This window comes from Mycetomoellerius zeteki, unplaced genomic scaffold (assembly GCF_001594055.1).
Source record: "Mycetomoellerius zeteki isolate Tzet28-1 unplaced genomic scaffold, Tzet1.0 scaffold251, whole genome shotgun sequence".
NCBI lineage: Eukaryota > Metazoa > Arthropoda > Insecta > Hymenoptera > Formicidae > Mycetomoellerius > Mycetomoellerius zeteki.
Genome location: NW_017257229.1, coordinates 71,656 through 86,094, shown reverse-complemented (window position 1 = coordinate 86,094; position 14,439 = coordinate 71,656). Strand labels below are relative to the sequence as shown.

The 14,439-nt window shown below is 31.5% G+C and overlaps 1 protein-coding gene across 1 annotated transcript in view; it reads right to left on the bottom strand.

Annotated features, from left to right (window-relative positions):
- Positions 1 to 1,493: 1,493 nt before the first annotated feature.
- LOC108723883 (fatty acid synthase) overlaps positions 1,494 to 14,439 on the bottom strand; it is a 24,696-nt gene continuing 11,750 nt past the window's right edge. The window contains exons 5-9 of the mRNA XM_018449912.1: positions 3,204 to 3,497; positions 2,917 to 3,121; positions 2,670 to 2,830; positions 2,138 to 2,455; positions 1,494 to 1,997 (exon numbers count right to left, since the gene is read on the bottom strand). Coding sequence (XP_018305414.1) covers positions 1,494 to 1,997; positions 2,138 to 2,455; positions 2,670 to 2,830; positions 2,917 to 3,121; positions 3,204 to 3,497 — 1,482 coding nt within the window. The remainder of the gene's footprint in view (positions 1,998 to 2,137; positions 2,456 to 2,669; positions 2,831 to 2,916; positions 3,122 to 3,203; positions 3,498 to 14,439) is intronic.

The window sequence follows — 14,439 nt, the reverse complement described above, 5'->3', positions numbered from 1 at the left end:
TGTCGTGAGCCGTGCCACGACGGATTATATTACGTCGGTTCTTTCTCCCGTAGGATGCGCAGGTTCGCAAGCGCTGCCTGCTCCAATGACGGTTTTGGAGCATCGTGAGGCTGACGTAGATGTCAGCAGCTCGCGGTATTTCGATAAATGATTCGTTTCTAGAACTTTCTTACAATATCTCATCTATTATTTATAATATAAAACTCATCTATTATTTATAATAGATGAGTTTTATATTATAAAAACACGCGGATTATAATTGATTGGTTTATTACGATAAATGATTAATTCTATTATGCAGGATATGTGTGTGTGCTAGAACATGTAAAATGTGCAGTGCACACATCTTTAGGTATATTACAAGTTGTAATTATTTAAATTTTTTTAATTATTAAGAAAACATTTTTCTCGAAACTTTTTAATATTATTCAAAGAATATCGAAATTTAATTTTAATGAAAATATATAAATTGAAATAGTGCTGAGCGCTAATTAAGATACATCCTGTATGTTACAATACTTAAAATTCGCAGTATTTAAAAAAATGCAGATTATTTTATTTGTCGTTTGTATATATTTTTATTTCAATCAGTTTCTATAGAGTTTACAAGAAGTATAATGCATCAAATGCGGTTATTTTGAACTTGCAAAAATTCATATTTAAATACTACTGGCAGTAATATTTAGACAGTAATACATTTCAGCAGTGTAGTGCGAAAAAATCACACACACCAATAGTATTTCTATGTAGTTGTCAATAATATGTCTGTGTGATTTCCAGTAATATTTCCAGCAGTTCCCTGTAATATTTCTATGTAGTAGTCAATAATACCTCGGCAATCGGTCTTTTCCGTAAGGGCTGTCATTCTATCTTCGTTGTTTATTAAACGAAAACAAGGGGTGCGTTCCGAGTTATGCATGAAGCGCATGTTGCATCATTTGTCCTTATTGTTCACCAAATAATAAAGGAGGTTAAAACGATACATCATGCGCTTTATGCATAACTTGGAACCCAAAGATAGAATGACAGAAATAGCATTAATAGCGTCCCCGAACGCACCTAACATGTGTTGCTGTCAACTTGCCGTGTATTTGCTTTCTTACGTTACTGAAAATGAATGATAAATCAAAAAGTTGTCCATGAATGACATGAATGAATTGTCATTTTGTTGACAACAAAATGAGTAACAGTTTTTCTCCATTTGCTCTGAATCTGCTGACACGAAATATTTCAAATCTGCCCTCGTGTTGTTGAATATGTAGGATTATGTACAATATTACGTTTTCAGCAAATACACAGCAACTAGTAGGAAATTTGTGTTCAGCATTAAATTACATGGTTTTGCAAAACATCAGGAACGATTCAAAACGACTGTATGGCGAGAAAAAGATTCAAATTTGAATAAACACTGCAGTCGATTGAATATATAAGGGGCTGAGAATTAAGTTGTAGACCTAATATATACATTATCTGAATTACGATTATGATAATATCTACCTGATTGATGGGGAAATCATAGGAGTTCCTCGGCTAACTGGAAATTGCACTGGTGGGTATAATTTAGTAATTTGCGGCTGTAAACCACAATTATACAACTCTCCAATTCCTTGTAAAATTATATCAACGTTTTGTTCCGTGGGTCGAGTTAATACAAGGTTTGTCACGTTTGGATGTAGAGATCCTCTCAAAACGTGTTGCAGAACATCGTCTGGTGCGATTTCGATGACCACAGCATTACTTGGAATTAGATCTGTTGCTTGTTGAAATAGAACAGTGTTTAATATACTTCGAGTATGATAGTCCGCCGACGATAACTTTGATGCTGAAGTGAACCATTCGGTGCAAGGTATAGAAGTGCTAATCCACTTTGAACTTCGTTTTTTTGGGTGTGGTATTATTTTGTTCAAATTAAGCAAAAGCTGACTTTCCGCGGATGCGACGTAAGAACTGTGAAACGGTATGTTGCAATTGACCTCCTTCATGTAAATATTGTTAACCTGATTATAAAAAAATGCAACATGTGTACAGTTATAGCAAATTGTGGCTTGAATTTAACTTTCCAATGTTTTAAAAACTATCAAGTAACTTTCTTTATTCACTTATGAAATATGTGTGTGAGAATTATTTTTAATTTTACCTGTAATTTTTTCATAAATTTTTGTACGGATTCTGGTGGTCCACATATGACGCTGCAGTTCTTGCTATTGTGGCATACTATTTCGATATCCGCTGGACATATATCTTTAAGACACTTATAATCGATATTGACAAGCGCCATCGAGCTATCAATTATTTTTCCTCCGGCACATGCTATACCGATAAAGTATGCTGATAAAATAGTTTGTTCAATGGTAAGGCATTCATCTGCATATGCGCAAACAAGTTCACCGGCAGAATGACCAATCATGTGATCGGGAGTAATTCCTAATGATGTTAAGAGATCTACTAAACCAATCTATAAATATTATACAAATAATTTGATAGCTGAACACTATATTTAAAAAAATTCATTATTAACTTAATAACAAAAATTAGGGAAATAAATCAAATAGTTTTATAATGTGATCGAACAAAATTAAAAAAGACGTATGCCTATCATTTGTGTTCGACTTATACATAAGGTATTATTGATACTTATATATAATTATGAAGAATAATAGATTCTTTACCTGAATAGCGATGATTCCAAGAAAAGCGTTTAACGCATTTTTGCATATTTTTTCTTCCTTTTTTGTCAAAATGTCTATAACACTTATACCGTACGGTTTTAAAACATTATCACATTTTCTTATTGCTTCTTCGAAGACGTGAAACTTTAATAAACTTCGGCCTAGTAAGATTTTTATGAATTATATTATTTTATTATTTAAGTTGATACGTGTATTATTATTAAAATATGAAATATTGATTATGTACCCATTCTTGGCCATTGAAAACCTAAGGCTGAAAATATAAACCAAACAGATCTTTTCACGTTTCCACAATTTTGTATTTTCTTTATTGAATCTTCTTTGAAAGTATTCAATATAATATACCCTCTCCATTGGTGACCGTCTATATTGTCTGCATAGATATCATGTAATAAACGAATATACTCTACGTCTATCGGACGATCTGCAATCTATAATGATAAATTTTTTTAAATAAAATTACGACATAATAATCATTAATATTTCAAATGAGCTTTTTAAATGTTCACTAACTTCGTTTAAAAACAACTTCACTGATTCTTCAGTGCATCCAGATAATATTACAAGTCTAGGTAAGTCATCATTCGGTGCTCCATTATTAACTTTCTGTTTACGATTCCACTTTAATAACATATGAGCGTTCGATCCCCCAAAACCAAAATTATTAATTCCTATGTAACCATTTTGAAGTGGCATTGGTTCTTGGATGACTTGAACAGTTCCATTTATCAAAGCATCTATATCTTTCCTCGGCAATGTATAATTGATATTTGGTGGAACAAGGCCAGTTTCAAATGCTATTATTACCTTTAGTAATTATAATAACAGTTTTCAAGTTTGATTTTGAATTAATTTGTAAAATATATATTGAGTAATCATACATTACATACGTGGGCAATTTGATAATCCGTCTCCTTTTTAAAAATCGAGATATGATGAAAAATAAGGCAAATTTTGTTAAAAAAATAGTAAAAGAAAGAATCACAAATTTATCAAACTATTCACATATGTATTATTATATTAATTTCAGTGAATGTCGAATTTAAAATTTTTTTAATAAATCGAGTTATCATAGAAATGTCTAATTTTTTAAATAATGAAGTTGAAGTACCGAAATTGACGTATGCAAAATTCTATGATAAGTTAACAATGAAATAAGAGAGAAAAAAAATTTAATCTTTCACGTATAACTTACAAGGAAACACAACCAACTGTCTCCGATTTAATTCTCAAATTCCACACCCCAATCGCGCAATCGTAACTTCCACACAGATGCGATTTTGTCTTTAAACGTTAATTTTATTATGAAGATAGAACAAAAATAAGTTAAGATATGTTTTTGCTATGGAAAATTTTGTTGAAAATTCAGTGGTGAAACTCAAATTATACAAAATATTTTTTTTTATGATGAAAAGTAAAATTTTTTAAAGACAGATTTTTATAAAACGACTTTTCTGTTTTTTAATCGTATTTTTCTTTACTTTATTTAATAGAATTCAATTTTGTGTATTGGTTTTTACTATTAACAAAACGCATTTTAGGGGAAAATTATTACAAATTGAATTGAATGAAAAGAAATATTTTTTATGTCAGCTTCAAGTTTGACCATTTTTAAAAGAAAAATAAGTGAAAGTACGTGATATACGTATGCAAGAAAACATTGTTTATTTTAAAAAATGCTTTTAATGCAAGGTTGAGTTAGCAGTAAATTAATCTGTTATTGTTGCACATTGTATATGCATAAACTAGAGCGGTGTTTATTATAAATACGCCTTGAACAAATCGGACCTTAACCGCGTAGCATACCATATACCGCAATAGCATAGCAAAAGGGGTGCGGTTCGCCTCGGGCGCGGTCTTGACAAGGGCGCCAATCAGTGTTACAAATTCAGAACTGGTGGCAACACGCGATCAACCACCACAAGCCGCTCGCCAAGCCGCTAACTGATGGCACTGATCGCGTACTGCCCATAGATGAACTAACAGAGAGAGGCTAGTATTATATTTGTCGTACGACAAAGCATTTCAAGTCTATTGATTGGCTGCAGGAAAGAAAAGTTGTCGGATCTCTCTATCCAATGTCCAATCAATGAATTGGTCTTAAAATGGACACGTTCAGCAAAATCAATTATTGCGGAGCGGATCAGTGAGTGCTCGCTGCTATTGGGTGATCTAAAAGAATACATCAATAACAACGAGCGCTCCGCAACAGTTGAGTTTGCTGAACGCGACCAATAAGTCTATGGTGCTGCCAGCGGTTCCGTATTTGCAACACTGGTGCCAATTCAACAGTAATACCAAGAAGACTAGAACTAAGGAGGATCAACTTGCGTGGTGGGGGTGAGTCAAAAAACGTCCGCGGCTATTCACACGATGTGCAGCGGCACTGCGCACTGTGTGAAAGTTCGATATAAGAGCGACAAAGTGACGATTATAGAACGATAGAGCGACAACTATATAGAGCGACAGAGAGGACTAATGAAGCGCAAGAGTGGGGGAAGTTATCCGTCGCCACTTTTTGCCTCACCCCCACTACCGCTATTGGCACGAGTTGATCCTCCTTAGTTCTAGTTTTCTTGAGTAATACAAGCAAAAATTTGGAATAGAAGATTTTTTGTTACGGAAGAAAAAAGGACAATAAATTATCTCGAACAAAAGATAAAAGAGGACAAATTAAATCAATCAAACTGAAATCGTTAGCCGATATTCAGCATCAGCGTACTAGCGTTTAACATTTTCTTGTCATAGTTGTCATTAAAGGGTTAAGGTAAGTATTTAAAACATTGATCCTTATTTATAAAGAAACAAAATATGTAATAAATCAAGAATATCATTTTTCAAACGAATGTACAAGTATCGGCGTAAATGCCCTTAAACATAAAGTTGCACCATTATTTCCTCAATAATACCATAATAATAAAGATGCAACTTCACAAAAGTATTTTCGCATAAATACTATTGAATTATTTTACAGTAAATAGTTTGAGTTAATGAAAATTAGCAAAATTTTCTCGGAATTATCTTTTTTGTCCGATTTCTTCAAGATAAATATATATATTACAGTTAAAATGAGCAAGAAATTTTCAGGCGCTGAATATAGAAAACAAAAGTCAGACAGGGATAAAGAAAACCAAAAGCAGGCTGGCTCTTTTTTAAAGTACTTGAAACAAGAGCAAGAGTCTCTTTGAATGCCAATGAACATATAAGCAATATAGAGATAGATGATATTTGTACAATAACTGTTGAACAATCTAAATATAATGAAGATTTGAATAGAACAGTAATTGGAAATCAGGAAACTGAAATGCCGATAATAAATAAAATATCATATATGACTACTTTTCCATTTTTATGCTATCTTCATTTGTGGAGCAAGATACTGCCTGAAATAGACAAAACTCAGAAATATCTCCAAACGAATAGTTTGGGTCTTGATCAGTCAGTGATTGCTATTAATGCTTTAGCATCTTTTTTTCAGCAAAAATAAAGATAGTCTTGTTGACAAGGTACTGACTGATGTTGAGATAATATGTGAGCAAATGGAAATCCCTATTACAAAGCGCATACGACGAAAGAAAAGAATGGTAGGAGAGAAAAAAGACAATGCTGGCTTGTTACTGCAACAAGAGATACGCCGAGATATGTTAGAATCTATTGATCGTTTGAATCAGGAAATTACACAGCGTTTCGAGCAACTCAATTTGTTAAACGAACGCTTTGAATTTTTGAGCTTGAAAGTATTGCTCGATGTATGTAACGATGAATACATAAAGCAAAAAATTAATGCGCTACGTACCATCTACAACGATATTGAATCTGATGATCTCAAATCTGAAATAGAAAGGCTGCGATGGCTTGTGAGCAGTTGTTGTTCTACTGCCCAAGAGACAGACATACCAGTAGATGAGTGGTCAGCAGAAACCTTCCTTGCATGGATAGTTCGATGGGGTTTTACAGAAATGCTACCCATTTGACAGTGATTTTACGAATTTTTTTGACCATTAGCGTAAGTGTTGCCACTTGCGAACGAAGCTTTTCAAAATTAAAGTTTATTAAAACCTATCTTCGTTCAACAATGAGTCAGGTGCGATTAAATGGACTTGCGTTGCTTTCTATTGAACGAGACGTAACAAAAGATGTGGAGTTTAGAGAAGTTATCAAAGAATTTGCAAGCACCGAAGTCCGAGAGATTCGAATTTAAAATTTCATTCATCGTTCATTAAAACAATTTTGTTGTTTACTCCATTTTGTAGAAAGAAATTCTAATTTCTATCTACTTTAATTTTTATCTATAGAATAACTTCTATATTACGTAATTATTATTATATAAAGTATATGTATTAAATAATTAATTTAAATCATTTATAAATAATAAAATTTTAATGAAATTATCTTATTAATTTTTAAATTTAAAAAATTATAGTTTAATTAAAAAAATCCCGGGGGCGGGAACAAAGGGGATCGCCCCGGGCGCTGCCATCTCTTGCTACGCCATTGCGCAATACATGCAATTGTGAAGCCTATCAATATAAATTGGAAGTAACCTGCAAATGCAGTACTTCTTATTAATTTTTAACAAAGGTACTTATTTCATTATTAATAATTTATTGCATTTATCAATAATTTTTGTTTTTCATGCACTTTCCTTTCTACTTGTTAATTCATAAAAAATATTCTACTAACCCGTGTAAACTTGCGTATCCTATTTCAATGTCAGAGACGTCCAGCTTTTATAATAATAATGAAAAAAACAATTTGTCGCTTAATAAAGGTGCCGATAATAATTTACGAGTACATTCTGGAGCTCAATTTCAAGCTTGTGGTCGAGATTGTATAATGGAACTTTTTCGAAGATCAGAAGCTAAAGGAAATTCTGCTGAAATATCACAAAAGTCTGACAATGAAATTTTTGAGGATTGAGGTAGATTTCGAAGATTGAGGTAGAAGTAATGCACGTATTTGACTATAAACGTTAGATATAATGTTTAAAAAATTACAATTATTTGGAATAAAAGCATTTTAAGGAAATTGCGAGCAAATTTCAAAATTCCAGATTCTTTTATATTTTCCCTAACATCCTCGGACTTACAATTATGTATCTACTATGTATCAATATTTATCGATTCGTATAAAGAGATTAGTAGAACTATAATCGACTTATCGAATAACTATTTCAATATAAAAACCTCAAGAAAGAGCATTAGTGAAGACATCATAATCAGATGTCACGAGAATGTCCGATATTTTCTTCAAATAGTGAATAAAACTTTCAAATGTACATATATTCGTGTAATAACACGTTCAAGATTAAGAAGAATAGGTGTCATTAACCGATTAAATCACCCATCGTGAGCAGGTAGAGTGAACCGAATTGAGTCGAAAAGTCCTCTACTATTTCGCAATTTTCGCAATAGTTAACAAGATATTAATTACTAAAAATGGCCGAATATTGGTCTTCAATATTTTTTTCTCAAATACTATCAATTTTACAAAAAAACTATAAGAGATAAAAATTGTTTATATGTCAAAAAGAGCAGATGCTGTAAGTGCTCTTGTAAATAATTTTACTGGTATTTTTAATGCTCTAAACCATTTAGCTGACGATCAAACTCAAAAATTGGATACATGACATGAAGTTTCATCTTTAAAAAATAAAATTATTAAACTAGAAAATGCCTTTATGGCGGTATTCTGGCATAAGATTTTGAGTAGATTTAATGCTACCAGTTCATATTTACAAAAAGTCGAGCTGGATTTGAATATAGCTAAAAATATGATGCTATCTTTAGTAGAATTTTTTAAAAATTTACGATATGATTTTTCGGAAACAGAAAAGAAATCAAAAGCTTTGAATTCAGTTATCATGCAAGAATATTCCGATGTCGATAAAAGAAGAATTACAAAAAAATTAAAAGTGAAAAGGAAAAAGAAACATTATCGGGACCCAATAAATTTAGAATTGAAACTTTTTACGTTATTATTGATAAATTAATTATAGAAATGCACAAAAGAATCGAAGCTTACGCTCATATTACAGAAATATTTGAATTCTTATGCAATCTTTTGACCATGGATAAAGATGAAATAAAAATAAAAGCTCAAAATTTAGTTAAAATTTACCATAAAGATTTACAAATTGATTTAATTTATGAACTGGAACAGCTTATTCCAATGATAAAGTCACATCCGCAAGGATTTTTTTCTAATTTGAAAGCTCAAGAAGAAAAAAGTAATTTTATTTCTCCTTTTAAAGTATTAAACTGGATAGTTCAGAAGCAAATGATTGATGTTTTTCCCAATGTTTACATAGCGCTTAGAATATTTGTAACTACCAATAGCACTACTATACCAATAGCACTACTATACCAATAGCACTACTATACCAATAGCAAATTGTGAAGCAGAAAGATCTTTCTCTGTTCTTAAAAGAATAAAAAATATGTACAGAGCAGTGATGTTGGACGAACAATTAACATCTTTAACTCGCTTAGCAATCGAATCCGAATTACTAAGATCGATTGATTTTAATAATTTAGTACAAGATTTTGTAAAATTAAAATTGAGAAAAAAAATTTTAACTAAAAAAACTAAAGAATGTGTATTTATTTATTTATTCGTCCCTAATCTTTATTGATCTGATTCAATTTTAATGTTTATTGTTTTGGATTAAATAACTAATTATATTGCTTTACGTATAGATATGATCATCTTTTTTTAAAAGATTGAAAAGAAAGGCCCCTTAAAGTTAAATAACCCCGGGCTCCTCAACTCTTTAATCCGAGCCTGCATCTAAGGTTGTATTTTTCCTGTTGTTCCAGCCGGTATAATTAATAGAACAATATCTTGTGCAGAAACTGGTCTATTTCTTTGAATTACATCTAGACAATGATCAGTCCGTGAATCTAACAATAAAACTGAATTTGGTCCAATATTTGGAAAATATACTTCCCTTACCCAAGTTTCAAAATGATTAGATGTTAGATTTTGACGCCATAATAAAAATATTATTTGCAGTATAAACATCGTTTCTTGTATCCTAGGACCTAATGTCTCATAAGTTCTTTTAACACTATAAGAAGTGGAGATAATAATCTACCATCGGCTGAAATAACAGGTTGTATTGTATAACTGTGCGTAATCGAAGAAAACACCTTCTGGACGATTCAACATTTGACAACATTTGACGACTTTCAACATTTGACCTTCTGAAGGTCACTCTAGCAAATTATCTAACTATCATTTCGGACGTAAAATTTCCCGCTCTTTCCGAATCCGGTGTCAAAAATAGGGGTTCCTATTAAAAAAAAATCACCGTGACCTTCAAATAACCTTGAAAATTGACCTCAAGGTCAAAACCAACAATGCAGAAAGATGGCCCCCATTGTCCTGAACAACTTTTGTCCGAAGCATTTTTCTCTAAAACACTTATTTTTCAAAATATTTTGGGTGAGGGATTAAAATGGGACACCCTGTATAGAGACATTTTCGTTCATATCTGAAAAATGGTTTTTCGGAACGTAATTTAAATACACACCGTTATTTTCAGCATAAAATGATCTATAATTTTCGTCATATAAAAAATTAAAAAATTTTTTTAAATAAGGGTGGATGGTAAGGGCATATAATAAATAAATAATTAAAAAAATTTTTTACTATAGTTATAGAGTACTCTTGCAACCATTCAATTTTTATTCTAGAAATTTTTTTCTATCTCTTATTCTTTCGAAGATATTCGCTTCAAAAGAAAAAAACCGATTTCTTTCAAGGGAGGATTTCACCCTCTTAACGTGCGACTCAGCACGTATAAAAAAATACGTGTCTCTTATTTTTGCCTATACAACATACTAAAAGCTTATTTAAATCGGAGAGATCCAGTTAGTTGTGTTCCCATTAATGACAAATAAGGTTCGCAGACGCTTCTTTGACCAGCTGCACACAAATCTTACCATAGACTTTTCTCAAAAATGAGATTATAATAGTTTAAAAAATTACGATTTTAATGGTCACAAAAAAGTAATAGGTCAACGGCCGTACTGGAAAGATATTTACGTTTATAAACTTGCACATAAATTTAAAAGTACAAACATAATCTCATCTTGTTTTCGTTCGATGAAAATGCAGCTCTTGATATATTATCGTATGTTCCGTACTATTTCATTAAGATATACACGTAGTTTAATATTTTACCCAAATTATGCAGACATTTATAATTTCGGGTGGACCCTAATGAGGCACTTTACTAAAGAACCACCTTAATGAAAAGTTTTCGCAATCTTTAAGAATTTTTGTGTCGGATGCCTTATTGTGTGACTTGTTGAACAAATTTTTACGAAATATATATAAATTTTCTATTTATATACATAAGATATATAGAGTGTTTGATCTTTAATAAGTAATAACCCTTTAATTATCTTTAAATTTATGAATTATATATACACAGTGTCCCATTTTAACTTTGCCACCGACATATCTCGAAAATTGTAAATGATACGGAAAAATGTTTCAGACAAAAGATTTATGGCTTCAAGGCGGAAAAAGACGGTGACCTTGGTTGACCTTGAAAAGATGTTCTTAAGGACAGGTCCATGTCACATAAAATTATTTAAACAAAACCCTCCATTTTTTGTTGCGTATTTCTTGTAACTTATTTCAGGAGCTTTCTAAAATGCTATAATAAAGTATTTTTTCGTTAAATACATTTCGAATTATGAGGTTCGAAAGTTATAGTACTGCCGGCATTTAACATTATTTAAAATGTCCGACCGACAACTAAACATTCTTCAGAACCACCAACTGGATAACATTTACCAAAATCGAGGCCATTGAAAATTGTACTTATTTTCATTTTTACGTAAAAATGAATCTTAACGATTACTTAGGGAATTATTAGTTCAGTAGCTCGCCGTTACACTGTTAAAAATGTCATGAAATTTCATAAACTTTTAATAAATAATGGTAAATGATATTTAAATCACTCGTAACTGAAACGATATTTAATGTGTATGTTAATGAAATTAAATTCAAGTAAATTAAAATATATAAGTGTCTTGAAATTTAATATACTTTTATTATACGGAGATAAATAATATTTCAATTCACTGTAAATTAAGTAAACTTTAATGTACATGTTCATTAAATTTTGGCGCTTTCCGTGGCGAGAATGCCAAACAAACCCATCAACTGTTTTTACTGATTTCTAGACTATTCCGGACACCCGCTTATATCGAGATTATGATTACCGTGGAAAGTGCTATGTTTATTAGTGCATATCGTAAATATAAGAAAGTACGTACATCAATGTAAGTATAATGTTGATTCTATAATGAGTCGGTAATCGATGAATCGCGGTGAAGTTGGTCAACAGTTGACTTGTATGACTAACAATAAGATTATAACCGATTTTCTTAAGTCTGGCCAAATTCGACTTTATTCCTTCCCATTAGTCGAGCTAAACGACTTGCTGTATAATTAACAGCTTGTAGATGGGAAAATCATAGTCACCTAGTTAGGTTAAGACTGGTTAAAACTTGAGATTTCTGACTACCGACTCATTGTAAAATCAACATTTATACATCCATTAATGAATTCGCATTCTTATATTCTTATATGTGTATGAAAGTATTATACATGCTTGTAATTTGCAGTGACTTTTAGCTGACGCTGCGATATATATATATACGTGAAATATATATACATATATATATACATATACACACACAGTCACACACACACGTACGTAAATCCCATGTAAAAGTAATGAACATGTATATTCAGTATAAAAGTATATACATTAAAAGTAACACATATGTTAATGCAATTTAAGACATCAGTAAATGAATATTCATATACAACATTCATTATTTCTCATTGGCGGGCTTAAACCAAGCTTCCTTTACGTATTAATTAAAAGTTATTAAGAAATTTCTAACAGTGTACATCATGACGCTAATATTACCAATACTCAATAACCAGCACTTATTATAACACATTTTTACTTAATGTACATAAATACTAAACAAGTATTACGAAACGTTTCTGAGGTATACTTTAGCATTTAATTACACTTACTTCCTCATTTTTCTTAAACTGGAGCATATTATCACACGAATGTATGTATTTTTGAGTGTGTTATTTGCTATTTAACATTTTATCTATATATATTTTAAATTATACAAATTTAAACAACATCATGACATTTTGCTTATGTAGCCTTCTATAGATATTGATTAATACATACGACCTCTTTTTTGAGGTTTTCATATCAAAATAAATAATCGATTAACTCTACAGTTAATCTATAGTTTATATTACGTGTACTATTTTTAGTACTAAGCAGCTTATTTGCAGAAGTTATGAGAATGTATATACATTCATTTGCATACATTTTAAAATGTTTTTCTTTTTTGTTAATTTTGTAAACAAATACTGTTTTCTAAACAAAATTAATATTTTAAGGCTATTTTTATGGAAGGCCACATTACCACCCATTTCTTTCTCAGAGTTATGCAATATCGCCACATTTTTATTAATAGTATCCTAACTAATAAACATTTCGTAACTTTGAATCCAGAATCGATTAAATAACATTTTAATGAATGTAATTGTCAAGTTTTAAACTTAAATATTTTCATTACTAACAAAGTTATTGTGTAAAATGTAATTGGAATGCCATAATACATCTTCTCTAATGAATGATTTAACTGAAAATTAAGTTACAGTAGTTACTTAAATGTAATGAACGTGTACATTAAATTTCATGTACGTGTACACAAATACAATTTTCAGTTATAAATATATTAAATATAATGTAATATCATTAAATTAGGTTCAAATTATGTAAATTAAAAGAATATTAAATTTCATGAAATTTTTAACAGTGTAAGTGATACGTATCTTTTTATTATTCTAACTCAAGTAGTAGCAGTTTTAATTCTTTTTCAAAAATATTCTTATTGATGTGTGAAGGTACTCTTATTTCAACCCAAGTAATGGCAGTTTTAATACTCTGTCAAAAATTATTACTCTTCGAAAAAAATTAATGTATCAAATGAAAAATATTAAAATCTCCAGATACTACAATATTAACTAATCAAGTTAAATTCTATCGAATTAAAACACAAATGGTACTGTCTCTAATGGTCTCTTGTTATTTATATACACTTGCTTTTTCCCCCCTCCGCTCCTTGCCCCCCATTACCCTCCCAATTGCCCTCTCCCCTCTTACTTACCCCCACTTCCTTATCCTCTCCCCGCAACCCCCTGACCTTATCCCATACATCCTCCCTCCCCCTTCCCCTCCCTCGTCTTCCCTTCCCATTCCCCGTTTTTTACTCCCTCCCCCATTGCCCTTTCCATCCCTTAGTTCCTCCCTCTCCTCATCCCATTTCCACCACACTCCCTCTATCCACACCTCCCCTTGACCCATCCTTGCTCTCCCCCCTCTTTCATTATCACTTGTCTCATCATCCACCTGATCTTTCTCTCCTTCCATGTCAAATCTTCTTCTATCCATACATCCCTTCCCCTCAATTTCCCCTTCCCTCTCAAAATCTTTCTCTTATCCACCACATTCCCTATTGTTATCACCCCCATCCAACCCTTCTTCCTCCTACCCGCCTCTAACTTCCTTCTTTTTTCGACCACTACCCCCTCCTTTATATTACCCAGAATCTCCCTTATCTTCCCTTCTATCTCCCCTTTTCCTACCTCTACTCCTTTTATAACAATATTCCTCTTCCTCTCCTCTCTT